Genomic DNA, 27,506 nt, shown 5'->3' with positions numbered 1-27,506 from the left:
TTTCGTACCCAGTTCTATATAATTTGTTATCTACTGTAGAATCCGTGGATAGATTTCACATGCTATTATGCAGTAAAGACCTTTGATATACTTTTGAAGAATTGTCGATAATGCTAGTAGCTAAATTGTTAGATAAGAGGACAATAAGCTTAGGATGCCACGTCATTTCACAGATCTCAAAAAAGTCACATTAAAGTGAAAAATCTGTTAGAATCTGTTGATAATTACAGTACATAAAGTTGAGTTTCTGAATAATAATGTATTAATGGATTTATAATAAAATTCTAATCTGCTTTGTTTCAAATGTGTTTGTAATTTATAACTCTACTTCCATGAATACCTGAAGTGGCTCATAACTGAAACACTTATGTGAGACTGTTAACTATAAATTCAGTGAGCAGAGATAAGTAATTATTTGGTACAGTGGGTGGGCAATTTAGAGAGCAATTTTCCCTTCCAGGGGATATTTGGCAATGTTTGAAGACATTTTTGGTTGTCACATTGGGGAAGCTGGGCAGGTGGATTACTACTGGTATGTAGAGGATAGAGGCCAGGGATGCTGCTAAATGTCCTATAACGCACAGACGTCCCTGCCCCCAGAGACTTACCTGGCTTTAAATATAGATAGTGTCACACTGGAAAACCCCTTGTATGCAGTGATAAGGTCTAAGGAGAAAAATTAAGCAGGGAAGGAGATAAGAAGGTATAGGTCGGCAGCAGTTGGAAGTTTCAGAAAGGTGGCCAATGAAGGCCTCATTAAGAAGGTGACCTCTGACCTAGGAACTGAAGGAGGGGAAGGAGTGAGCCGTGAGGATATTGAGAAGGAGCCTTCCAGGCAGAGGGAACAGCTAGTGCAAAGGCCCTGAGGCAGGAGCCTGCTTGCAGTGTTTGAGAAACAACGAGGCGCCTGGTGTGACTGAAGCAGAGGAAGCCTGGGCGAGGGATGGGAGTCTTGAGACTTAACTGGGTTCAGAGTGTGCGAGGTCATGCAGGCTGTTAGAGGATGCTGGGTGTGAGCCACGGGAGGGTTTTGAGCAGGGGAGGGACGAGATCTGACTTTGACATTTAAAGAATCACCCATGCTCTGGGTGGAGAAGGTGACGAGGGCAAGGGCAGAAGCCAGGCCAGCGGGGAGGCTTTTGTGATGACCCAGGTGACATCTCATTCGGTCCTCTCAGTAGCCCCAAGGCAGATCCTTCATGCCCGCACTTTAAGGATGAGAGCGTCGACACCCAGACGGCCAGGTTTGAACTCTGCGTGTCTGACTCTGGGCCTGGTGACCCTTGGCTGCTCTGCTGTGTCTGCATCCCCTCTTCATCCCTGATCTCCCTGCCTCTCCACACTCTCATAGCTCAGAATCGGGTGATCCTTCTCCTGTCCCCAGGGAGGCAGAGCCAACAGCTCATCATTTAAAGGTGCTGGTACCCGAATCCGACGTCCCCCAGAAATGCAGTCTGCAGGAGCACTTGCTCCCTACTGTTTGGTTCTGCACCCCGTATGCCCAGGCCGGGGCTCCCTGCCTCGTAGACGTTTTCCCAGGCGGGGCTTAAAGCCACAGCTGCTGGCTGTTGGGAAAATGTGGCCTTGGCACGCCCTCTGCTGGCCTATCTTGCGCACAGGCGCTGCCTGGTGGGAGACCTCCTTGTACCTGGTTCCCAGAAGACACCACCCTGGGCCTAGAAAGGCAGCTGGGAAGGCCCAGCCTCACCTTCTCCTTCTCAGATGAGGACCCCGGGGTCCAGTGCATCAGTTCACCAGTCACCATGATGCGCCAGGCTCTGGGTGCTGGGGGTCTGAAGCTCACTTTCTAGTTGGGGGAAGCAGATTGGGAAGAAGAAAGGAAAGAAGGAGGAGGAGAGATGAGCAGAAGGGGAGTTAATGCAGAAGGCTTAGAAGGTGATGGAATTTCTTTGGATTTAAATGTCAGAGATGGTCTCTCTGAGGTGACAGAGAGGTGACATTTCAGCTGATACCCGAGTACCAAGACAGCCAGCTAGGTAAATGGTCCGAAGGACAGCATGTGCACAGGTCCCGAATGGAGGCCAGTGGAGCAGGCCAGGGGGTGTGGGGACGAGGTCCCCGGGGCCCCATCCACAGGGCCTGGGACCTGGGAGCAGAGGGAGGGTTCAGGGGCACTGAGCAGGTGAGTAATGTAATTTGAGTTAGGTTCTCAAAGATAACTAGTAACAGGGGTCCCCTGGAGTCTGACTCGGTCCCCCCTAGGCCGTCCTGCTCTCTGCATCTCCTCTTTGTCCCTGGTAGCAGAGGGACCCCTGTGAAGAGCTGGTGTGGTCCCAGAGAGATGATGGCGTCTTGTATTGGGGGTGGTGAGGACGGTGGAAGGAGGTGGATGGATCTGGGGTATGTTTTTGGAGGTCAACCCATCAGAACTTGGTGATGGGCTGTGTATGGGGTGAAGGGAGAGAGAAGTCGAGAAGTCCTTAAAGGTTTGGGGTTTGGGGCTTGGGCAGCTGGGCAGATACTGGTGTGCTTTGCTGAGTTGGGGCCTACTGGAGGGGGCGTTGAGGAGGAAAATGAGAATTTTCATTTGGGCTCGTGAGGTTTGAGGTGGTCAAGTTGCATTGTGGACGTGGTCCGGGTGTGAGGGCCATCCGGCACATTGGAGCAGAGATGGATTCCGAGGTGCGGGACAAGCAAACGTGATTTCACGTTTGGGAGGTGCAGGTCAAGCAAACGTCATTTCACGTCTAGCCCTGGAGAGCCCAGTGCAGACCCTCAGCCTGGCATGTCGACTAGGGTTGAGTCACAGCACCTTGAAGTGACACACCAGGGTGGGGGGGGCATCTGAGACGTCTTCACCCTGTCTTCCTCCTGCAGAAGGAGGAACGGATCATGCTGGAGGACATCTGGGTGACCCTGTCGGAACTGGACAATGTCACCTTCTCTTTTAAGCAGCTGGACGAGAACTATGTGGCCAGTGAGTGATTCCTCCCACCCCACCATGACAGCGAGGGTCCGGGGGTGAAAGGGACTAATCAGGGGTCACCCTGCTCTTCCCCTGCCACCAGGCCAGTGGCCCAAGTTTGACCTGAAACCCAGCACTTTCAAAGCTCATGCTCCCAACATGAGTCTCAAAGCTGAACCTTGAAGACTTGTGGAAAAAGAGGAGTTTCTTTTTGTATAAACTCAGACATCTCTAATAGTTGTTATCTCTCATAACAATAGCCGGTACCTAATTATTACTAAAATTCTTAGATCCTTCTTTGAGATAAAGACTTATTACGATTTTCTAAGAGCTTATACTGTAATTAAGTTTCTTTTTTCTTCCTCCCCACCCATTCTTCCACATGTCCATCCACTTATCCACTCATTTCTTTACTCATCTATCCATCCACCCACCCATTCACCATCCACCCATATACCCCACCCACCCACTCACCCATTCACCATCCATCCTTCCATCCATCTGCCTGCCCCTCCACCTGCCTGCACATCCATCCATCCATCCATGATTGTGAGCTCGTAATATGTGTCAGGTGCAGTTTTAGGTTTTGGGGCCTCGGTGGAGAGAAATACAGCTCTGGTTCCTGCCGTCTGAGAGCTCACTGTCTAGCCCAGTGGGTCTCAGTCCTGGCTGCACTGGAATCATCTAGGGAGCTTTTTAAAGATACTGATGCCCCAGCCTCAGGCCTTGCCCTGGCGATTCAGAGTCTGCCGATGGGGCGGATCCTGGGCATTGGGATTTTCAACAGCCTTCTGGGTGACTTTGATGAACAGCCTGGACTGAGAGCCACTGGGCTGGGCTCTGGAGCTGCAGTGCTCCTAGTGTGGTCCCTGGACCAGCCGCACCCGGGAGCTTGTCAGAAAAGCAAGTTCTCAGGCCCCACCCCAGACCTGCCGAGCCCGGAAATCTATTAGCAAGCCCTCCCGGTGACTTCGAAGCATGCTAGCTTGAGAACCACTGCTCTGGATCAGTGTTTCTCAATGTTTAAAAATTCCCACCTCCATAAGGAGTCTAATCAATTAATTAATTTTTAATGGTGACACTGGTTAATGGAATCCGTTAAGTTTCCGGTTTAAAAATTCCCACCTCCATAAGGAGTCTAATCAGTTAATCAATTATTTTTTAATGGTGACATTGGTTAATGAAATCCGTTAAGTTTCCACTGTACATATTTTTTCACTTGTTAAAAAATATCCCCATGAAATTTTAATACCGCAGATACCCAGGCAGGGATGTTCCAGGATGCCACCCGAAGGTGGCTGGCAGGGGCTTCTCGGGCTGTCCCTCTGAGGTGGAAAGAATAGGGAGACCCCCTGGATGCCGCTCTGGGCTGTGCGGACCTGCAAGTCCCAGTAACACCTTGAGCCTCGGGACAAAGGGGTCTGAGCCACTGTCTGGGGTGGGGAGAACAGGGAGGGCCCCGGACCCGCAGCGGAGAGCTGAAGGAAGGTCTGACGCTGCCCCAACAGCGGTGGGGCAGGGCTCCCGCCAGCCTCAGCGTCACCTGGCCCCACTGTGTCCCCCCCACAGACACCAACGTCTTCTACCACATCGAGGGCAGCCGGCAGGCGCTGAAGGTCGTCTTCTACCTCGACGGCTACCACTTCTCGAAGCTGCCATCCCGCCTGGAGAGTGGGGCCAGCCTGAGGCTGCACACCGTGCTCTTCACAAAATGTGAGCTGTGGGCGCCAACCTGGGCCCAGGGGGCCGGCCACGGCCGCCCAGCACCACGGGTCCCAGCCACCAGCCTCCCTCTTTTCCCTCCACAGCTCTGGAGAACGCCGAGGGGCCGCCTCCCCCGGGCGGCCAGGCTGCGGAAGACTTGCAGCAGGAGATCAATGCCCAGTCCCTGGAGAAGATTCAGCAGTATTACCGCAAACTCAGGTGTCTGTCCATGCTACATGCTGGGGATAGGAGTCTGGACACAGCTATGGGGAGTGGATAGGAGCATAGTAGACACCAGACGGGTCCCCAGCGTGGGAGGGGACAAAATGCCTTTTCCTTTCCTGCACCTGCTGTGTGCCGGGTCCTCTGTACACACGAGCTCAGCAGATTGTCTCAGCAGTCACGGCCACTCTAACCCACTTTACAGACGAGGAGACTGAGGCCCAGAGTGTGTGTGCCCGGTGTGCCCAGCATCGTGCAGCTAGACCGTGGCTGGGCCGAGCCTGGAACTGGGCCTGTTGGCCTTCAGAGGGGGGCATTTCAACTGAGAAGAGCTGCCTGCTTCCTTCTGCATGGGGGCGGGAGTGGGGACAGCGGCCCTGGGGTTCTTGTGTCTGTGAGTAAGGGGTGTGACCCCAGGGCCTTGGCCCTGCTCAGAGGAGACCCCCTGAGAGAAGCAGAGGGCGCAGGGGCCGCATCCGCCAGGAGGAAGAGTCTCAGGCCCAGGGAAGCAGCTCCTGCTCCCGCCGCCCTCGCCCGGCCCTGCTCCTCACCTCCCTCTGTGAGAAACGCAGGCTGAGGATTGGGAGACTGGGCTTTTGGGGTGTGCGCTAAAGGCCGCACCATCTTGGGGCCTGGCTTTACCATTGGAAATGGGAGGATGATACTTTCATTTTTTTGTGGTGGGAGACTGGGCTTTTGGGGTGTGCGCTAAAGGCCACACCATCTTGGGGCCTGGCTTTACCATTTGGAAATGAGAGGATGATACTTTCATTTTTTTGTTGTTCAGGGAAAACATCCCGCTATATTATTAACACTGGCATCTCTTGGGTTTGATCGACACCATCAATCCGTTCTGAGCCCTTTGTTGAATATTTAAAATATCGCCTCTGCGATCATTGATTCGCCTTTCTTCATTCAGCACATGTTAATCGAGACCTTCTGTGGGCCACACCCTGTTCTGGGTGCTTGCTTGGGAGTCAGCAGTGACCAAACAAAGCCACTTCTTCATGGAGCACTGATTCTAGAGCAACAGTTGTCTGGCCCACCCTTCGTTTTGTCAGTAAAGTTTTATGAGCACACAGCCATGTTCATGCACGTGGTCATCATCTGTGGCTGCTTTTTGCTGCAGTGGCTGAGCTGAGTGGCATCTCAGTAGAGATTGGTCCACACAGCCTACAACAGTGACCGATTGGGCCTTTACAGAAGAAGTTGACTGAGCCCTGTCCTAGAGGGGGACTGAACATTAACCAGTGAACTAAGAGCAGTGTAACCTGTCAGTGGACGGGTGTTCAGAGGACAGATTTGGCAGGACAGGGGGACAGAGAGTGAGAGTGTCGGGTACTGATTTCATGGGCAGTTAGGGAGAGGTGGCATTTGAGGAGTGAGGGGTGCGTGGGAGGCCCCCTCTTGCTTCTCCCCGGGGCGCCGGAGGAACGCACAGGTGGCTGTGACAGTGGAGAGCTGTGCGAGGTGCCCTGAGCATTTTCCTTCTGAGAGCTGTTGGAGGGCAGAGGGGCTGTGGCCACAGTGGGGTTGGGGCTGCAAGGACAGCGGGCATGGCGGCCTTCCCTCACCCCTATCTTTCTCTCTCAGGGCATTTTACCTGGAACGGTCTAACCTGCCCACGGATGCCAGCACCACGGTGGTGAAGATAGACCAGGTGGTTCCCCTCCCCCTCCCCCTCCCCCTTCCCGCTGTGGAGCCTGGGCAGGGTGGGGGGCTCTCGGGTCACAGCTCAGCGGACAGGGCCAGGGTGGCACCCCAGCCAGAATCCTGGCAGAGCAGCCCGAGGCCTCTGCAGCGCCTCCTCCAGGAAGCCTCTGGGGCAGCTCCTTCCCCACTGTAGGAATCCCAGCTTCTCCCCACCCCTGTGGAATTCCTTCCATGACTTATTCGCATGGCACCCACTCCCCGGTGTCTCCCCAAGATCCTGGTTTACTGCAGCATTTCTCTGAGACTGGAGCCAGAAGTGGCCATGCAGCATTATTTTTGTTTACTTGTTTCGAATTTATTGCCAACATTTAAAAATCAAAACATTTCCCAGGAAATGGAGGCTTCTGGCTTTTCTTGAGACATGGGAAGACCTGGCTGCCCAGGGCCCACATCCCCATGTGTCACAGTTGGCCTTTTGAGGGCGCATGCTTCAGGCCTCTCACCCACTTCCCAGGCTCCAGCAGGCCTCAAATTTGACAATGGTTTTGGGGTACTGGCCTCGGGACCGTGAGGCTGGGGCCTCTAAGAGAAGTGATCAGCATAGCCCTTTGGGGGTTTGAGTTTGGCTGGGAGAATATTAAGGTGACAGGAGGAATTGTAAACCACCGTTTCGTGCCACTTCACTGAGGCCGAGACGGGGGCACACCTGGGCAGGTGAAGAGAATGAGATTGGAAGGTTAGGCCTGAAAGGTATCGCGAACACTGAATGTCAGCCTTGGGGCAGTGGGGAGCCACAGACGGTCCTCGAGTGGAGGTTGTAGAGGTTAATCGGGTTCTAACCCCCGGCGAGCTGGACCTGGAGGGAGACGGCGGGGTGGAAAGCTGGGCAGTGGCCCGCTCTGACCGGGTGTGTGCACGTGCGCCTCCCAGCTGATCCGCCCCATCAATGCCCTGGATGAGCTCTGCCGCCTCATGAAGTCCTCCGTCCACCCCAAGCCTGGTGCTGCTGGCAGCTTGGGCGCTGGCCTCATCCCCATCTCCTCCGAGCTCTGCTACCGCCTGGGGGCTTGCCAGATCGCCATGTGCGGCACGGGCATGCAGAGGTGAGCTCTGAGCTGGGCCCTGGGCGTGCCACAGAGAAAAAGTGGCAGAGATGCCCGCCGTGCGATGCTGACATGCTAGCGGGGTGCAGAGAGGGGAGCCGTCAGACACGGTGCGGGAGGGTTGGCAGCCGAGGGAAAGGATGAGCAGCTGGGAGGGGCGCAAGGAGGGGCGGGGTAGCTGGGAGGTCCTCGGAGAGACGACACCTGGGGGTAGGGAGCGAGTCCAGCAGTTATCTGGGGAGCAGGGCATTTCTGGGTCCTGAGGCAGGAGGTCGTCCTGGGACAGCAGGCCATGAGGCTGAGGGCCTGCCAGGCAGTGATGGTCAGGGGGATGGCGGGTTCCCAGGTGTGTGGGGTCTCAGGGGCCATGGTGGGACAGGACGTCACCCCCACCTAACCCGCCTGCCTTCTCACCCCTCGCCTGCAGGAGCACCCTGAGTGTCTCCCTAGAGCAGGCAGCCATCCTGGCTCGAAGCCACGGGCTGCTGCCCAAGTGCATCATGCAGGCCACGGACATCATGCGGAAGCAGGTGAGGTGGCTCTGCCCGCCAGGCCCCCCCGGGCTGCAGGGCGTCCTGGGCTGAGGGCGTCCTGGGCTGAGGGCATGATGCACCTCAGCTGGGGCCGGATGAGAGGCCCTCTGGGGGCTGGGTGGTCATCAGTCCCAGAGGTGGCCCTTCTTCCCATGTGGAGGGGGCCTGGGATTTCCGCTTCTGGGGCCTCCCAGTACCCCATTTCCTCACCCCACCGCACCCCTGTGCCCCTTCAAGTACCCTGAACTCCTTGCAGAGGCAGGTCACCGCCTCCGGGTTCTTTCTTCCCAGGGCCCCAGGGTGGAGATTCTGGCCAAAAATCTGCGGGTCAAGGATCAGATGCCCCAGGGTGCACCGCGGTGAGTAGCTGTCCCTTCCCTCCTCTCCCTCTTCTCTTCGGGAAAGCCGGGACCTGGGCCGGCATCAAGCTCCTGGCCTCATCTCAGGCAGACCCCCCTGGTAGTAAGATGGGCCTTCACGCCCCACTTTGGGGAGCGACAAATACGCTCAGGCCGTTGGCCCCAGAGGAGCTCCTGCTTTAGCTGAAGATGAGATGAGGCCCCAGAACAAGCCGTGGACAACAGTTTGGTACCATCCCCCACGTGCCTCACCTCCCCTTCCCTGCCACCCTGCTGCCCTCAGAGCCGCAGTCCAGCTGCCGCGTCCCGTCCTCACGACCCCAGCGTCTGCCCACGTCGATTGCAGACCAGCCCACGGCACCATGTGTGACCCTTTCCCCGCGAGCAATTCAGTCCATCTTCTCTGTCCATCCCTACTGCCCCAGTTTGCCATCAGCATCTGCCTACACTTTGTCCACAACAGTTTATTTTGAAATATTTTGGATCACAAGAATTCGCAAAAGTGGCACAGAGCGTTCCCGGGTGCCCCTCACAGCTCTCGCGTGACCGCGGGACTTTGTCAAAACCAGCCGATGGCAGCGCGCACGCCGACCTCACTGTGTTTCACCAGTTCTTAGGTGTACAATTTCAGCCTCGCTTCTTTTTAATACTTTTATATGTTAACTGACCCTGCTCCAAATGGTAATCCTGTGACCAAGATACCATTGTTGTCCCCAGTCGGTAGGTGGGGGATGCGGAGGCACAGAGAGATTGAGTATCTTGTCGGAGGTTGCACAGCTAACAAATGGCAGAGCTGGGATTCTGAACCCAGCTGTGGAGGCCTGGGGGCCAGGCTCCTAACCACTGTGCCGCCTGGCTTCTCCGTATGACCCGTGTCACCGTAGCTGCCTCCCGTCTGGTCTCCCTGCTGTCATTCGCCCCACAGCAGATCTGCCTGTCTCTCCTGCTTGGAACCCGTTAGTGGCTCCTTTTTACTCGGAGATGAAACTCAATTTCTGCCCGGCACAGACGTTGAGTAAAGTGTACGGTGAGGGGAGGCCCCTAACATATTAAGTGAGAAAACTCAAGGGGCAGAGCGCCGCGTCTAGTTTGCCCCCATGAGTTGGAAAAATATACACGCCCCCACACTTGTAAACATACACCGAGCACACGCATCTTAACGCACAAACACGCACACGCAGACACGTCTGTAATTGCAAAGCCCTCAGCAGTCTGGAGGGGGCAGAGACTGCCTATGGGGAGCGGACCAGACAGCTCGGGGAAAGTGTGGGCAGCATAAACATTTTTCTCTCTGCATTTTTTTTATACCTACTGAGTTTTGTTTTCTGGGAATGGATTATGTGTTTAAATAAAAATGGAAATACTAGTGGTAGGCCCCAGCCCGCCCCAGCCTCTCCTCATTGTCTTTGCCTCCAACCACTAGGCTCTACCGCCTCTGCCAGCCGCCGGTGGACGGAGACCTCTGAGCGCCGAGACGCACGGTGCTTGGCCGCGTCCTCTGGACCTGGGATTTGAGAAGACACACGGGCCCACGCTGGCCTTCTCCAGAGCTGGCCCAAGGCCCCCGTCCGCTCTGGGGTCTGCCTAGCCCTCTCCATCACCTCTTAGAAGGACAAGCAGTGTCCCCTCTCTCAGAAGAGCTGGCCAATCGGCCAGGGGCCGGCACATTCTCCACACTTGTGCCAAAAGTCCAAGAGGTGCTGGGAACCCACAGAGCTGATGGGTACAGCCAAGGCCGGGGCTCCTGCCCGCGAATCCCCAGGACACCGCGGAGAAGTCATGGGCGCTGCAGCTGGAGGCCCGCAGACTCGGCTCCCTCGGGATGGCTCAACCTGCACTTTTGAAACCGCTGGTTTCCCTGTAAGTCCACATTCCAGGTGACACACACGTCTCCTCCTCCTCCTCCTCACCTTCACTTCCAGATCCCCCCCAACTGTGTACTAACCTGCTGGGTGGACTCGGACAAGCCGGGCCTTTGCCAGGAGACACAGAGGGACAGGGCACATCACCTGTCACCAAGAGGACACCTGACGGCCACACCAGCTTCTGGCAGCACCGCCATTGGAACTTGAGCCATCAGGCCTGGCACGAGATTTGCTTTGACTTTATTTATATGGCGCGAAATCGCTATAGTTTATTTTGGAGTTTTACGTTGTCGGTGGTGTTGTCAAGACTTTTTTTTTTCCAGGTTTTGTGATTATATATTTGACATTTTAAATTTCAAAGAAAGGTATATTGTCTAACAGGGGACCAACATAAGGTAGTATTGACAGCTTTTCCCAGTGCTACTAAAAGGAAAAAAAAACTAAATTATTGAAAATTCGAAAAAAATCAGTATTTCATCTTTTTTAATATTAGGGTCATAAGGTATCACTCACGGCTATGGACTGTGATTCCTCCTCTCCCCACCCCCAACTCTCCAGCAGTCGGTCAAGTATTAGATTGAATTACTTTGCTCTCTTTGAATGACTGGCTACAGGGGTTTGAGAGGTGTCTAGGCTGGCTCTGGGCACTGGAGGGAGTTGAACCACTCACCTGAGATGCTGTTCCACACAGGTGTGTCCTACAAGTAGGAAGGCCACTGGGAAACGTTGGGTGGTGGCTTCTGTAATTTATTTTTTTGACGTTAGTTCAGAGCAGGGTGTTTGGGACTTCTCAGCCGGCCAGAGAGAGGAAGCCAACCTGGCCACTTTTGGGCACGAGGACCCGCCCAGGGACCGCCTCAGCAGTTTGTCCCCTCCAGCTCCTGCACCCCAGCAGATTGGTGTGGGTTTCTCACTGCCCCGGAGGTTTGAAGCCCCACCTGGGGCCCCCAGGGGCCACCTTCCTGAGCACTAGACTGCAAGAGGCAGGCTTATTGCTGGACACTGGCGACGCAGACACAAACGAGGACCTGCGTTAGCCCTGTGGGGGGAGGGGACAGAGAGGGGCCCCGGAAGGCAGGGGCCTCGTGCACTGGTTTACTTTAAAATGTACAGATTCTTCTCCTTAAATTCATGATAGATTTTTTTATTGTTATTAAAAGTCAGTTTATAATACAAACATCATGACCTGTCGTGGGTTCCTTTTGGGGCCGACCCTGGTGGTATGGGGGTGGCACGGTCACCCTCACCGCGAATGAGCAGGGGTTTCAAAGACTGCACGGAGGACAGTTCCACCCACACGGCCGGGGTCGTTGACACGGCCACCCTTAGGACCGTTGCCACCCTGAGCGAAGTTCCCTCCTCTAAAATGGGGACACTGTATATTTTCTCTGGCAGAAAATTCGTGAAGACTACCCAAGATTGCCCTGCGAGTCTGCGCCTCAGGCACGCCAAGAAAATAATGGTCTTTATATTGTATTTCACGTTTATTTTGGGTTTTGAGCTCCCATTTCCCCACGACGGTGGAAACATGGGGCTTTTTCCAGGCATTCCCCGCCTTCTACTCGGTGTTATGCTAGGGCTTCCGTTAAGGCTAGGTCCATGGGAAGTCAGCGAGCTGCCTTCTGCCCTACCCCCTAAAGCCCATTCAGGTTCGGGATCCAGGATCTGGGATCCAGGCTCCGCGCTGAAATGGAGGTCCAAATATTCATGTGGTTGGGCTGGTTCTTGGCCAATCAAGATCCACGCTAGCCTCAAACAGACCAATCAGAACAGCACCAGTGCTGCTGCAGGAGCATCTGGATCTGTAGTCTAGGTCCCAGGCAGTGAGCTGGTTCTCACACCTGCCTGGGTTCCCGCTGTCTTTATGAAGCTGCCTGGGTCCCTCTGCCCAGCCAGAGCACATTTCATTCCCTGGGCCGAGTTTGACTTGCAGACCTGCCTTGCTAGGCCTGCCTTATGCCTGCCTGCCTGCCTCCCTCTCCCTCCGTCCCTTCTCTCCCTTCTCTCTCACCCTGAGCCATGACGTCCCCTCCCAGTCCCGCCATTTCAGACGAGAGCCCCTTCCAAACTAGTCTGTCCCAGATCTCACCCTCTCAAGGCCCAGACTGAGTCCCTCCCAGAGATAGCCTTGTGTCCTTTCAGTGACAGGTTTAAAAGACTCAACCTGTGGGAGTGAATCCTGGTGGGATTTTAGCACAGTGATGGACTGATTATTTGGAATTATCTAAGGCCAGTTTTTAGATCCAGGGAAAATCATTCTAAGGGAGGGGCTGTCACCTCAATCTATATTTGGGGTCAACAGGGAGAGTCTGATGCTTTCTTCAGGCAGACAGTAGCAGTGAGTTCTGCCAGTTCTCATCCTGGGATCCCGTGAGGAGGAAGGTGAGTGATGATGGACAGGGGCAGCTCTGATTTGGACCTGGGGAGTGGGCTCTGTGTGGCCTTGAGCAAGTCACATCCCTTCTCAGACACAGAGATGCATCTGCGAAGTAGAGGTGAAAGCCTGGGGCCTGCCTCTCTCTCCAGAAGGCCTTTACTGCAGTTACAAAATGGAGCTCAAATCGCAGTTCAGAGCATGGGGGCATTTTACAGGAGACAAGAGGTCTCAAGCTGGTGGCCCATGGGCCGAAACTTGGAAATAGATGTAGGTTTTGTTTTTGTTTTTCCTAATGTGGTGTTTTTATATTTTTGAATTAGACATTCACATTTAAGAACCGGCAGATTTCACTTCCAAATTCCAATTTTCATTTTTTCTTGAAAAATTAGAAACTGTGGTTGCACTGACCCATATTCCTGCCTGGCCACCTGTCGGCTGCAGCTGGGAAGTGGCCACAGCCTTTGGGCCAGGCTCCAGCTCTCCAGCTTCTCACAGCCCCTCCTGGCCCAGCAGACTCCTTTACCCGATCTGCCTGGCTCTGGGATGGCCCTGCCCAGGCAAGTGTGGCCAGTGCTGGCCTCTTGACTGTCCAGGTCCTCGGCTCTGGCGTCGCTATGGCAATGTTGGCTGAGGGGGAACCTGGTGACCAGCAGTCGCTGTGCCGGCCAAGGGGACAACAAGGAGCTGGTGAAGCCCTGACGCTGATGTGTTTCTCGGCCCTTCGGCCCTTCAGTTCTCTGCTCCCCCAGGACAATAAATAGCGGGGGCCAGGTATCAGAATCCAGCCAAGCCTCAGTTTCTTCGGCTGTCAGGTGGCCAAAGTTCGCACCTCTGACCACATGCTTTGTCCCTGGCTTTGCACCAGGACTGGGCGGTATTGTTCAGAGTAATGAGGGCCCAGACTAAGACCTTTGAAATCAGAGATCCCCACCTGCCCCCTGGACTGCCAGGCTTTGGTACTTACTGAGTGGCCGTCTCTTGGGAAATCACCATCTCTCTGTTTCCTTCTATGAGAAATGGAGACGTTTACACCCACCTGGCCACGTTCACACCCACCTTGCTGGGGAGACCAAGTCTCCAGGGCCCCCAATTTAGCGTCCAGGGAATAAATGTGGTTCCCTGTCTGTCCAGCAGGTGGCACCAGGGATCATGTAGTGCTCAGAGGTTGAGGTTATGTCTGTCCTCATCCTGCAGGGTCCTGCCTACCAGCTTCCACCCCAAACGCTGGCTCCCAGTTGCCCACATCTGAGACAGAGGCATCCTGGAGGCGGGAACTGGGGCTGTCTCGATGATGAGCTCTGGCCCTTCTAGGCTGGGCTCGGCCTGACTTAGTGTGAACATTTTCTCCATTTGTTTTTTCATTTTTCATTTCTCTCTTGATTATTTTTGTCATTTTCCCTCCGTTTCTTTCCTAGACTTTCCATTTTTTTCTTTGTCCTATAACGTATGTCTGAGAGCTAGACTCATTCTTTCCTTTTTCCTTTTGTGCTTTTCCTTCTCTTCTTTCTTCCACGGCAATTGGATGGATGAAAAGGGAGCAAAAAGCCTTTGTTAGCGGTAAAGTGAGGTGCTTGAGGGTGGTGACCAGGAACCCACAACTCCAAACGTGCACCGCCCCACCTCTCCCAGAAATCACGACCCGCGTGGAAAGCGCTGACCACCAGGTGGCGCTGTGCGCCAGGATGTCCAGGCGGGGCCTCAGAGCACCTGGGCAGCCGTTGTTGTAAGTCTCAGAGCTTTGGGGCTTTTGTGGGAGAAAGCTGCTGCTCTCTGGACACTGGTACCATCCCCTAGAGAGGTGGGGATGGTCGGGAGAGGGCTGTAGGGATGAACCTGACCAGGCAGCAGGGCCTGAGTTAGAGTCCCCTGTCGTGCTGTGTGACACAGGGCCCTGCCCTTCTCTGTGCCCCAGTACCTCCACCTATGTAAAGAGTGCATACAACTCAGCTCCTCATCCTCTGGCCAGCTGGCCTCTCCCAGACTTCTCCGAAGGACCGATAGCAATGTTCAGTATCTCTCGTGTGTTGAGCACTTAATATCTATCACGTACTTCACTGGGTCACTTAAAGGCATGTCATATGATCCTCTTACCAGCCCTTCAAGGCAGGTGCTACTAAGGCCCCATTTTACAGAGGAGGAAATATGCTCAGGTAGTTTAAGTGACTTATGCATGACCACACAACTCAGAAATTCTGGCCCCTGGTGCAGTTACAGGGCTGTGGCATCAACATGACCTTTAGCAAGTGGGAAGCGCAGTGGCCACTGGATTTTGTAGACTCCCTGCCGAGGCGCAGCATGGGAGAATCCGGCTTTGATCCTAGAACTTGGCAGAACTAGGGGCAGAGGAGGGGAAGGTTGAAGAGGTTGCCTTACCAGCAAAAGGACTGCAGGCTGTCCCAGGCAAACAGAGGGTGCTGTGCTGCCTTCTTGCCGTGAGCACTGCCTTGGGGGTCTTTGCACATGGTGTTCCCAAGGCCTGGAACACTGTTCCCCCGGATGGCCTCATGCTGTGCTCCCCACCTCCTCCATCCTTTCCTGTTACCGTCTCGCCTCTCTACCTGTTTTTTCTCCGAAGCATTTACCACCATCTGGCAGAATCTATCATTTGTTCATTTTCTGTCTCTTGCATGACAAGTTAAGCCCTGCAAAGGCAGGGATTCTTGTCTGTCTCCTTCGTTAGTGACCCAGATCATCAGGATATGGTGGGAGGGGGCTCTGACGATGGAGCAGCCTCCTGGGTCCCGACACCCTCTTCTCTGCACATGGAGGTTAAAGGTGCAGGAGGCGGGCTGAGTGACTTTAATGCTGAGACCCACGCTGGCTCTGACCTGCCCCCCCATATGTCCCAAATGACACGCCTGTTGTCCAGGTGGTGGGAGGGGAAACCCACTCAAGGCCCAGCAGCCCCATATGCATAAGAAGGAGGTGACTGTGGAGTGGAAAAGGTCGTAAGCCCCAACAGTGGCTGTGCCTTCACTGGCTGTGACAGTTCTAGCCCTGACTTGGCCTTGCCTCTGGGCTTTCTGCTCTGTCTTCCTCGCTGTCACCCTTGCCAGGGCCTCATCCCTTGTAAGAAGTCGGGATGGAGCTAAATGTCCCCATAAGAAGATTCCTCTGTCAGGCCTGGTCTGAGTCACTGGGTGCTGGGTCTGATTTGGCAGGAGGGCAGGATGATGCAAAGCCACCTTGGGCCGAGGAGACCCACCCTGTCCCGAATGTGTCCTCACCCAGCATTCTGGCACGCAAGAGATTTACAGAAACCCTTATGTGATTCTAGGTCTGGCTTAGCCACCCACTTGGGCCCACCTCTGGCCCTCCCTGAAATCATTTAACAAATATTTATTGAAGGCCTACTGGGTGCCAGGCCCCATTCTAGGACCAAAGTCACATCAGCGAAGTGCACGTGGAGTTTATCTTCCGCTGCGAGGTGACAAGCCAATAAACATATGGGTAAGTATTTATCAGATCAGTACCAATAAGATATATCCAGCAGGCGGGAGAACAAAGACAGACGTGCGGGCTGTTTTACTGAATGGTCGGGGAAGGCGTCGCTGGGGCCGACCCTTGGGTGGAGGAGACCTGAGGAGGAGGCGCCATGGAGACGGCTGGTTCCAGGCAGAAGAAGCAGCAGGTGTAAAAGCCTGGAGGCGAGAGCTCTCCTGGTGAGTCGGAGGAGCAGTGAGAAGGCCGCTGTGCCTTGAGGGTGGTGGGAGGCTATGGCATCAGAGCAGGCAGGGACCAGGACACATAGGTGCCTGGCAGGCTTTGGCGTTCATGCCTAGACTCAGGAAGCCATTGATGAGTGTTGAGCAGAGGACAGAGTTCTCATCGATAAAACAGAACAATCATAGCTCCCCGCCCACCAGGCCCGCCCGTTTGCGTGCTTTCAAAAAGAAGCTGAGAGTACTCTCCAGAGCCAATGTCCTATTAGGACATTTTATTTCTATAATATGTTGTGCTTTTCCTATTGTGTTTTATGAAATGTGCATCATTAAGGTGACATACGTGGTATTTCTGTCTATTCACAGCCGCTTCTCGGATGATCTCCAAAGCAGGGGCTTCGGGGAGCTTCTGTGGATAAGGTATGTGACTTAAGGGGAGTTGTAGACACTCAGGCTGGTGGGAGGCGGGAAGAGAAATTCTTCTGGAGTCAATGGGTTACAACCATGTGACACCCATAGACTGGGAAAAAGGAGGATCTCGTCCCTAGAGGTAAGGAGAATAATAACAAGTGACACTGTTCTAAGCACTTGGTATGTATTACCCACGTCTTCCCAACAACTCCTTCTCCCATTGTCCCCATTACAGGGACCAACAAAGCCAGGCACAGTAACTTGCATACCCTGGATCTCACACTGCTGAGGCAGTGGCCCCTACCAGGTCACCTCCTCACTTCCTATGCCCTCCCTCCTGAGCATGTCCCATGCTCAGGCCAGGAGGTGACTCATGGGGACACGGCTGCCTTCACAGACATGTGACCTGTGCAGTTGCACAGGGACCTGTGCTCAGAAGGGCCTCATGATTGGCTTAGTTAGAGCTCTGCTGTCGCAGTCTTGAACTTCTTAATAATGTTTGAACAAGGGGCTCTAGATTTTTATTTTGCACTGGGCCCCACAAATTATAGAGCTGGTCTTGCATGAGGATGTTAGCCAATCATAGGATCCTGCCCCTTTGCCTGTGATTGGTGGATGTCGACCCACTTCTGACCAATGAGGTGCAAGGGTTGTGCTCTGGAGGATTCTGGGAAAATCTTTCTCCCTGAAAAGAGGGCTCATCAGGAACATTTCTTTTCTCCCCGTGCCCTGTGTCTTCCAGCTTTGGATACTGGACACTTGGATATGTCTCTTCACATCTACTGCTACCACCCTGATCCAAACCATCGTCTTTTGCCTAGAATATTCCAGTCTTCTCATTGATCTCCCTTCTCCCACTCTTACCTCACTACTGTAGCCAGAGAAATTTTGTTAGAATCTAAGTCAGGCCATGTCCCTCCTCTCTCAGAACTCTCCAGGGCCTTCTGCTCTCACTCTGAGTAAAAGCCCACGACCCCCTCCCCACAAGATTCTATTGGGTCCCTGCCCTGCCACCCCCTTGACTTCCCGCCCTGCTTCTCTCCCCCTCACTCACTGCGTTCCACCCCCTCTGCCATCATCGTTCCTGGAACTCACCAAGTGTCTTTCTCCTGCCCGAGCTGTTCCCTGTGCTAGGAAGGCCCTTCCCTACAAATACCCATGGCTCCCCTTCACCCCGTCTCTGTTCAGAGTCAGCAGCTCACCAAGACCTTCCCTTCTCTAAAACTGTCACCTTCCCTGTGCCCTGGGCACCTATCTGTTCCCTGTGTTATTTTTCTAATATACTGTATAATATACTGAGTTATTTGCTTTATTGTCTATTTCTCCCAGTCAAAACATCAGCTCCATGAGGGTTTCCCCCGGGGGCAGTGTGGGCACAGGGCCACATTAATAAACAATGACAGGATAAGTGCATGAATGGATAGTGGAGGGTGTGACAATGTGTGAGCATGAGGAACTCCTCAGGCTGACGGAGCCAGAGGAGGAGCCAGAGGAGGAGCCTGGGTGGAGACCCGACGGCTCAGTGGCACCTCTGCCGGCCCTGGCCCTCCTGTTGCAGGGTTCTCCTTGAAGGGAGGTAAGGAAGTGCCTGGGTGCGAGCGTCGTCACTGGCCGTGTTTCCCACTATTGTGACTACAGTCCTCTCATGGGGACAGTGGCTGGGATTTGAGCACAGGCTGCCTGGCTTTGGATCCTGTAGCCAGCGCTATACCCCATTATACCCAGGGGCGGGTCCTTGGGTATATGGGGTATATGGGGTTAGGAGGCTCTGGCCTCAGCTCTTCTCCCTGAATCACTACAGCAGCGCTCAGCCATTCTGCCTTCCTGCCCAGAAGTCCCCAGGGGGTCCAGCAGAGGGGCCCAGTCCCACAGGTCGATCCCTTTCTGCCCGGCCTGCAGGGAGAGCACCCCCATATCCTCCTGCTTCCCCTGCTGTTTCTCTTCCAACACTTTTCAGGCCCGAGTCCCTAGCGTAGGGCTGCCCCAGTGTCCCATGATAGGGCTCTGGGTTCAGCCTCCAGATCTTTCCAGATCGTGCCTGCATGTCACCCGCTCTCCAGTCGAAGCCTACCCATCCTCTGTCCCCACTGCTCTGTCTCTGGTCCTGCTCCCTGCTGAGGGAAACGTGCATCAGCATGCCACGGGGGCCAATGGGTAAGGGGGAGAGGCCCCCAGGTACCTATTTGTGCTTCACCAGAGCCCCTTGAGATCTGCGGGGTGACAAATGGGGCCTTTTCAGATCCCATAGTAGGGCTGGGATGGGCTGTTCCGGGGATCGGAACACTGCAGGCCAGTAGGCTGGATTGGGGCAGCCCCGTGGGACTGCATGAAAGTGCCACTCTCTCTTCTGGCTTTTGGTCTAAATAATTCTTTGGAAAAGAACACAGGAATGGCCCTGGCAGGTGGGACTTGTTTCCTTGGCGTGTGGCTGACATTCAAGGATAATGAAGCTCCAGGCTGCTGGAAACAGCCCATCAGGAGGCAGGAGGAGGCTCGGGTGTGGGTGGCTGGGCTGTGCCTTCATCTATCACACCACCCACTGTCAGGGAGCGGGCAGGGGGTGCTGGGCGCTCTTGCCTGGGGTAGGGGCTGTGGCAGAGGCTGCTATGCCTGTGTCCTGGCAGCAGCCATACCAGACCTGGGTCCTCTTTGCAGAAACTCAGCTATAAGAAGAGACTAGGAACAGCGTGCCACCCTTCCCCACATACCCCTCCTCTCTTTCAGTGGCAGAGGCTCAGAATGTCTGACCCTACCTGATGGGAAATCTAGCCTCCCTCCTCCCAGTTAACAGGTACGAGAGGTCCTGGTGCCCATCTGGGACTGACGAATCAATATGCTGCGTAATGTTAATTGAACACCTACTATGTGCTGGGAACGGTATTCACATACCTGTCACATCACTGATTCCTCACAACAGCCCTAGGAGGGGTGCTGTTGTCACCACACTCCCGTCGTAGAGATGAAGGGTGGAGGGATGACAGGGCTTGCCCAGGGTCACCGGGTTAAGGAGCAGCAGAGCTGGTGTCTGAGTACATGGTGACTGGTCCCGGGTCCTCACTGTCAACCCCCAGGCTTGCTACTGCTTGTGGAATGGGAGACCCTGCCACTGAGGGCAGGATCAGTCAGTGAAGGGAACCCCAGGACACTTACCTCTTGGGGGGCTCTTGGTATATAAAAAATGAAGAAATGTCAAAACGAGGTTATGAAAACCACGGGCTGGCTGAAGTACTGAAGTGGACAAACCCTTTATCGTGATGTGTTTCAGCAAATAGAACTCCATTGATTTTTGAAAAAATACAATAATTCTAGGTGCATTCAGGCGCAAGGATGAGAATGGAGGGATCCTGGAGATGTAGGAAGGCACCTGTGACTAAGTGCATGAGCTTCGTGGGTTCAAATCCCTGGGCAAATCATGTGACCTTTCTGTGCCTCAGTGTCCTCATGTGTAGCAGGATCCCAGCAGCGTGCTCCTCACAGGGCGGGCAGTGGGGCTTGTGAGTGAGCGCAGGTCAAGCCTTCAATTTTGCCCTGGGTCACAGGCTCAGGGTTCAAGGTGGTCATTCGGTAGCATAGCCTGGGGTCTCTTTTGGACCCTAGACAGTGAAGGGTAGGAGCCGGGATGGGCTACGGCCCTGGGGAGGAACTATATCCATTGATTTTACGAAGAGGTGTGCTTACCTGCGCTTCCCACTTCAGTGCTCCGTGGAAACCTTTGTGAGGGTCCTGCTCCCCCAATAATGATGATCCTATTTAAGAAGCAAATTAGGCAGAATCAATGCAGTTCACTCCAAGAGGGTCCACTGAAGGATGAATACAAAGTGGGTAAAGGATTGTGCTGACTACACAGAACCCCTCACCACCGGCGTAACCTCACCTGTGCCGGCGTAACCTCCAGTGGCCTGTGCCGAAAGCCTGTGCTGGCTCTGACACTCGCGCTCCCTGGAGGCACCCTGAGGTTGGATGTGGCAGAGGGTGTAGAACACACTGACCTTGGGCCTATGTGTCCCACATCCTGCCCAGGCCCGCAGGGTCACCACCAGTGCCCCGAGGTGACTTCAGCATGAACCCCTAATCAGGAGTCAGATGGGCCTTGGTTCAAATTCCATCTCTGCCACTTATTGGCTGTGTGGTTTTAGGTATATGCATGACTGTTTCTTCAAATATGTCTAATCAAAGAACCAAGTATTAATGCATCATGGGGTCAAAGAGCATAGATTCTGGAGCCAGACTCCCTGAGTTCAAATCTCAGCTGTACTGTTTCTAATTTATATGATCTTAGGTATATTCTTGAAACTTCTGAGCCTCAGTTTTCTCATCTGTAAAATGGGAATAATTAAAAGCACTTGCCTCCCAGGATGATTGCAAAGTTTGCAGAGGTTATTATGTTTAAGTACTTAGCAAATGCCAGCCACATTTTAAATGCTCAGTGAATGCTAGCTATTATTATTTCCTCCTTTGTTGAATGGAGAATAATTCAGCATGTTCAGATTTATCATGTATATGACATGCATTATACAAAAAAGCATAATGCGTGCACCATGCGGAGTACTCAGTGAATGATAGTGGTCCTTCTCTTGGGGACTGAATCAGTATGAATACCCGGATCCACAGTCAGCGTAGGCTGCATTACGCTGCATAACAAACAGCCCCCCAAACTAAGAGGCCGTGAACAAAAAGGTTGATTTTGTGCTCAAACTGCAGGTCTGAAGAGGGGTGGCTGGGAGCTGTGCTCAGAGTCTCCTCGCTTGTGACCCAGGGTGAAGGAGCAGCCACCCCCTTTGACGTCACCACTGCCTTGGCAGGAGGCAGATGAGCTTGGAGACGGGGGTCTCCAGCTGGCAGTTAAGTGGTGATGCCATCCTGTGGTGATGCCATCACTGTGCTCAGAACTCATTAGCCAGAACTGGCCATGGGGACCAGGAAGGGTAGCTGGGTGTGTGCCTGGAGGGCGGACACCACCAGTGACTTCCAGAGATTTCCCCAGGAGCTGGAACTTGGTCACTGCCTCCGAGAACACATCCGGTGGTGGTGGTGGAGGTCCTGCTCCATCGGAGTGGTGAGGCGGTTTGGTGCCCCCAGCTTCTCACTCATGAGTCGGGTTCAACAATCGACACCTCCGTGGAGAACAGCCTGGCTTGTAGCTAATTCCCTCTCAGATCTTCTCTTCTAGATAATCCCTTTAATATCACAAAATTAAACTTGCGAACAGGTAAAAACAGAATTTGTTTGATTCTGCAGAAATCGTGCTTCTGTCTATGTCTCAATTCCCAGAGAAAAACTTTGGCTGCAAAAAAAGGGCTTCTGTGTTAATTACAGCATTAATGAATAATTGTCTCACTCATGGATGTGTGAGAGTATGTCTGCATGTGTGTATGTGTGGGTAGTGTATATGTGTATATATGTGTATATGTATGTTTGTGTTTCTGGGTATGTGTGTACATGTGTGTATGTGTGCGATATATGCGTTTGTGTATATGTGTGCATGTGCATGTGAGACAGAGACATTCTCAAGCCTCCCGAGCTCACACAAACCTCGCCGTCAGTGCCCCTGTCCCTCAGAGGCCTGATTAAACACACAGGCCCCCGAGAGCACATGGTAAAGGGGCCCCGTGTAGAAGAGGTGTTCGCTCCTGCTCGCTTGGGACAGTGAGCTCAAGCGTCTCCATCCTGCGCTCCAGGGAACGGCAGCTTGGCAAAGAGAACCCCAGGGCTCAGACAGTTCAGCCTGGCTCTGGATTACCCTGGTGCTCCCAGCTGGCTTGATAGTGCTCCCACATTGTAAGCCCCCTCAAGAAGTGGAGATGAGGGTGTTTATCTCTGGCCTCTTGCTTCATCCTTTTTATCTGGCTTCCCTTGTCCTCGACCTGGGCACAAGGAGCCATTCTCAGAGACCCATGTTATCGTGAGAAGTGGCCTATCCCATTAGATGGGTCTTAGCTCCGCCACCCGGGGGCCTTCGCTGACCACCTTGTCTAAGGTAGCCCCGGTCTCCTACAGAGTCACTTCCTACTCCATCACACTGTGCAATTTCCTTCACGAGGTTTATCAAATCTGTGATCATCTCACTCATGTGATCGTCGACTCTCTCCTTCCGCTAGAAAGCCAGCTCCACGGGGACAGGACTGTGGCTAGCCCAAGGCTGTGACTCCAGCACGGAGCACAGCATCTAGCACACAGGGCACCCTTAATGAGTATTCAGTGAGTGAATGAGTGACTGAGTGAGTGAAGAAATGAATGAACGAGTGGCAGCTCCCCCTGGTACTATGAGTAGACTAGCTCAAGACTTATCTGTCCCACGTTCTATTTCTTTCGCAGCCTGCCACCTCTGAGAACTAATGAAGGTCTTACTTGTGCTAATGAATATGTATTGATTTTTAAAGAGGAGATATACATATTTAATAATAAACATCTAGAGACTCAGGTTTAATCCAGGGAAGTCACCTCAATGATGAGAATGTAAACGATGGCAATGAGGGGGTGTAGATAGTGATGGCATAGAGGCCCGGGAGAGGCATCGAATCACAGGATTGAGACACTTCCTGGGTGCAGTGTGGGTGACAGGGCATCTGTGGTGTGCGAGTCAGCCCAGGACCAGGGCCGAGTCCCAGCTCAGTCACTGCCTGTGTGTCTGACACCGGGCCAGTCACTTCCCCTCCTCCTTGGCCTCAGTGTTCCTGTCTATAAATGGGGATCGCGACCCGCGCCTCGCAGAGGTGCCAGGTTCTGATGATATGAATGTATTTCTAGCGCTTTGGAAATTAGTCTTTGCTCACCAAACAGAAGGGGTTATAGTAATGAGCAAAGGTGACTCTGCCTGTTACAGATGGGACATTTTTGCCTTCAAGAAACAGAAAATCCTCCAAACAAGTGGCTGAATAATAAGGACACTTTATTATTTCATAAACCGAGGAATTCAGAGGGTCTTCCGGGCAGCTCTGGGTTTGGCCGGCTCGGTGGCCGTGGCCCAGGTTCCTCCCAGCTTCCGGCCATGCTGTGTCCTCCTCTCCCAGGCCTGAGTCTCAAGTTTTCACCCTGACCGTTGCAAGAAGGTTCCATAGCTGCACGTGTCACCTCCTCATGCAACAACGCCCAGAGGCAGAAATAGAAGAAAAACATGGATTTCTTCCTATGGCCTCTTTATGAGACAGAAAACCTGCCCCAGAAACCCCAGCAGATTTTCTCTCGTGTTACTTTGGCCAAAACTGCATCCCTTGAGTGTTCTTCACACTAGTTGCTGATGGAGGAGATGGACCGACATGATTCACCAGTGATTTTTTTCACCAGAGAACTAGGCTCCCTGGAGACAGGGTAGAAATAGGGATGTTTTGGCTTGTCTCAATGATTGGTGACATTGCTGGCATTTAAGAGGACAGGGCCAGGAATGCTGGCTGTTCCATGACGTCCAGGACAGTCCACACAAGCCAAACTGGCCATTCACGTGTGTGAAGAGCCATTTTAACCATTTTCCCTTAGAACCTATGTCAATTTATATCAGAAACAAAATATTTTTGCGAGATTTTAATGCATACACCTTTAGTACTATACCTTTTATAGTCAAGTATCTCTTCGATTTTTCCGTTGCGGGGCGACTCCTGATCTGACTTCTTTTTCATCCGAACGCATTCCCCAGGTGTTGGCGCGGATCTAACTCTCCATCTTGTCTCCTCGTGTGTCTGCGCCCGTCCATTTGCATACTGAATTGGGATTTATTTTATGACAAATTATTTTCCTTTTGTTCCTTTTTTGTAGTCCATGTAGTGAATTATAATGGGTTTTTAAGTATGTGTGATGTTATAGGTCAATTATTTATGACTTTCATTTCAAGGCAGTAGGAAGGTTATTAAGTGCACTTCTTCTCTGGAGAGGTCATTGGGTCTGGTGAGACTGACACCACTTTCGGTGGCGTGACGCCATCGAAAGTCACATCCCGGTCCTGGGAGGGGAGCCCGTGGGCTGAAACTGGTGGCTTCCTGGCACCTGAATCACATCGGAATTGAGTTGAGATTAAAAGCTGGGAGCGGCTATTGGCTTAGCACCTGTGACATTAAACATATTGCCTGTGCACAGCCCCTTAGCTGCCACTGAGTCACAGTGGGTATCTGGGAAGGGTGCCAAGAGGACCCCTGAGGCAGAGTTGGGTTTGCATTTGCTGGAGGTCAGATCCGCATGGATTTATGATGCTAACTGGCTCTAACAACCCAGGCCAGAGTACAAGGGGGCCGTTCTCACCCACACTCACTGTCACGGCCTTGGGTGTGACCGCATCACCTAGCTATCACCTCGGTCACTGTTGCAGTCCTTGGTTCACTCACTTCACAGACCTTATCACTGCCCGAGCTTACTCAGGCAACAGGTTTCTTCCCTTCCCCACAGGTCTGTTCTCTGTAAAGTACCCTGGGGCCAGGGAACTCACCCATTTTGGTCTCCACTATTTCTCCAGAGCACGGACCAGAGCCGGCACCCAGAAGGTGCCCAACAGAGATTCCATCCAGGACTGCATTTAATTTTCCACCACCTGGTTGCTTTTGTTATCCCCAGTGACAGGTGAGGCAACGGAAGCCCAGAGAGGTTAAGGAACCTGCCTGATGTCACAAAGTAATAAATGTGCATAGCCAGACCCCTCATATTATGCTCTTGCCAGCGCCCTGAGCACCCTGCTCTCCTGCCGTGCCTTCCAGGGGCCTTTCTTGGGCAGTTTGCCCCCAGTTCGCAGGGGGCCAGTTCCATCCCAGACAGAGCAGGAGCTTGCTCAAGACAGAAGTCCACTGTCCCCTTCATTTCGATAATGGAATGAAGAACATAAATCCAGCAATATGTGTGTGGTCAGCTGCCCCAATTTTTTTCCTAAGAAGCAAGTTATGGAACATCTACGCTCAGGGGTGATTATTCCCCAATCGTTTATAGTATCAACCCTCTTTTATTTTCCCTCAATAAATCTAATTTATATGGACCAGGAGATGAAGCAGTGTATTTCCTGGCCTCCATGAATCATTCACAGCGCTTTTAGAAACTTGAGGAGATTAAGGTTTTGCATAATGCAAATCAGGAAGAGAAGATGTTTGCTGTGTTTCACTGTGGATGCACTTAGAACAATGAACACCAGGAGATATTCATTTTCCTGGGACAGAGAAAGGTCTGCTTGGTATGCAAAAGAGCAGGGTTATTTGCAACACAGGGGCCTGGAACATGGTTAGCAAAGCACACAGTGACTGTTGATTTGCCACTTTAAAGAATTTAAGGATGAATAAAACATTGAATAAATTTCTAAGAACCATTGTCAGGCAGCATAAGACTTAAGTATTTTGAGGAGGAACAAAAAACAAGGTTGTACTGTAATATTCCAGCTCCAGGCCCTGGGAAACTGTTTGGTTTTGAATTCTTTATGCTACCTGGAATTTCCTCCCACCAACTTTATGGCTCTCTAAACCCCATCAGTCCCCTCTTCCAGGAAGTCCTCCCTGCTTACCCCAACCCACCTACTCCAGCTCCTTAATTCAGCAAGTATTTACTGACCATCTTCTCTGTGCCAGGCACTCACTGTTCTAAGAGCATGGGGTAGATCAGTCATCAAAACAGACAAAAATCCCTGCCCTTTTGTTTATTGTGAGAGACAATAAATAAAATAGAAAAATTATTATTGCATTAGAAGATGCTGAGAACTATGGAGAAATGAAAGCCGCAGGGGAGGATAGGAAATGCCAGGAGCTGGGGATGGTTTACAGTGTTAGACAAGGCGGTCAGAGAGGGCCTGAGATGGTGACATTTATACAGACACCTGGAAGTTCGGGGTGACACATGAAGTATATCTGGGGAAGAGTGTTCCAGGGACAGGAAGAGCAGTGTTCCTGGGCAGTCCTGAGGCAGGAGTATGGGGAGAATGTGGGTGATGAGTCCAGACAAGGAGCAGGGCCAAGGTCATATAAAACACACCCATCCATCCATCCATCCATCCATCCATCCATCCATCATCCATCCATTCATTCATTTACCTAAATCTATTCATCAACAAACACTTTGGTAGCCTATGTGCCAGAGCTTGCTGTTCTAGTCTGGAAATCTAGCAGTAGACATGACAGGCAAGTGTCTGTTCTCATGGGGCTCACATTCTGGGGGGAATATAGAGAATAAGCAAATTAACATGTAAATAAGGCAATTTCAGAGAGTGATAAGGAGACTTAACGGTGACAAGGGGGAGGAGGTGGGCAGGGAAGTCCAATCGCCCTTGGCCTCCAGGCCCACGGTCTTGGGGGAATTCTCTCTAGCGACTCTTGCTTCTCCCGAAGCCCGTTTAGCAGATGAGGAAACTGAGCCCCTGCAGGGCAGGGATCCTGGCTCCCGCTTTTTGGTCTCTGTCCATGGAGTGGGAATCCGGGGAGCAGAATGAATTCCCTTCCCCGTGTCCAGCCAGCGTGGGGCTGTGGGGAGCTTCTTAGATGAGCAGCACCCTGTGGCGTCTCCTGCCCGGGAGGCCGTGCCCAGACCCTGGCCCTGTGCTGGCCGCACCTGAGGAGCAGCCGGATTCTGGGAGAGGAGACTCCTCAGCCAGGCAGGGGGATCCCCCAGACACACTGCAGACACCGGGGGTGCGTGGCTTGAGGGCTCTCTGGGGCCACGAGGCCGGGCCTCCTCTCCTGGCCCCAGTGGGCAGTGGGGATGCAGTTCCCAGGCTCAGGGCGGCGGGCAGGGGCCTG

At 53.0% G+C, this 27,506-nt stretch overlaps 1 protein-coding gene across 1 annotated transcript in view; it reads left to right on the top strand.

Annotated features, from left to right (window-relative positions):
- Positions 1–11,520, top strand: part of PREX1 (phosphatidylinositol-3,4,5-trisphosphate dependent Rac exchange factor 1) — a 184,816-nt gene extending 173,296 nt beyond the window's left edge. The window contains exons 33-41 of the mRNA XM_025039736.1: positions 1,660–1,775; positions 2,839–2,938; positions 4,496–4,639; positions 4,735–4,849; positions 6,446–6,512; positions 7,436–7,608; positions 8,036–8,138; positions 8,433–8,500; positions 9,924–11,520. Of these exons, the coding sequence (XP_024895504.1) occupies positions 1,660–1,775; positions 2,839–2,938; positions 4,496–4,639; positions 4,735–4,849; positions 6,446–6,512; positions 7,436–7,608; positions 8,036–8,138; positions 8,433–8,500; positions 9,924–9,966 (929 nt within the window). The 3' untranslated portion in view covers positions 9,967–11,520. The remainder of the gene's footprint in view (positions 1–1,659; positions 1,776–2,838; positions 2,939–4,495; positions 4,640–4,734; positions 4,850–6,445; positions 6,513–7,435; positions 7,609–8,035; positions 8,139–8,432; positions 8,501–9,923) is intronic.
- The last annotated feature ends 15,986 nt before the right edge of the window (positions 11,521–27,506 follow it).

The sequence above is a fragment of the Pteropus alecto genome, unplaced genomic scaffold, assembly GCF_000325575.1.
Source record: "Pteropus alecto unplaced genomic scaffold, ASM32557v1 scaffold45, whole genome shotgun sequence".
NCBI lineage: Eukaryota > Metazoa > Chordata > Mammalia > Chiroptera > Pteropodidae > Pteropus > Pteropus alecto.
Note: the sequence above shows the minus strand (reverse complement) of the source record. Positions and strands in the feature narration are given on the sequence as shown.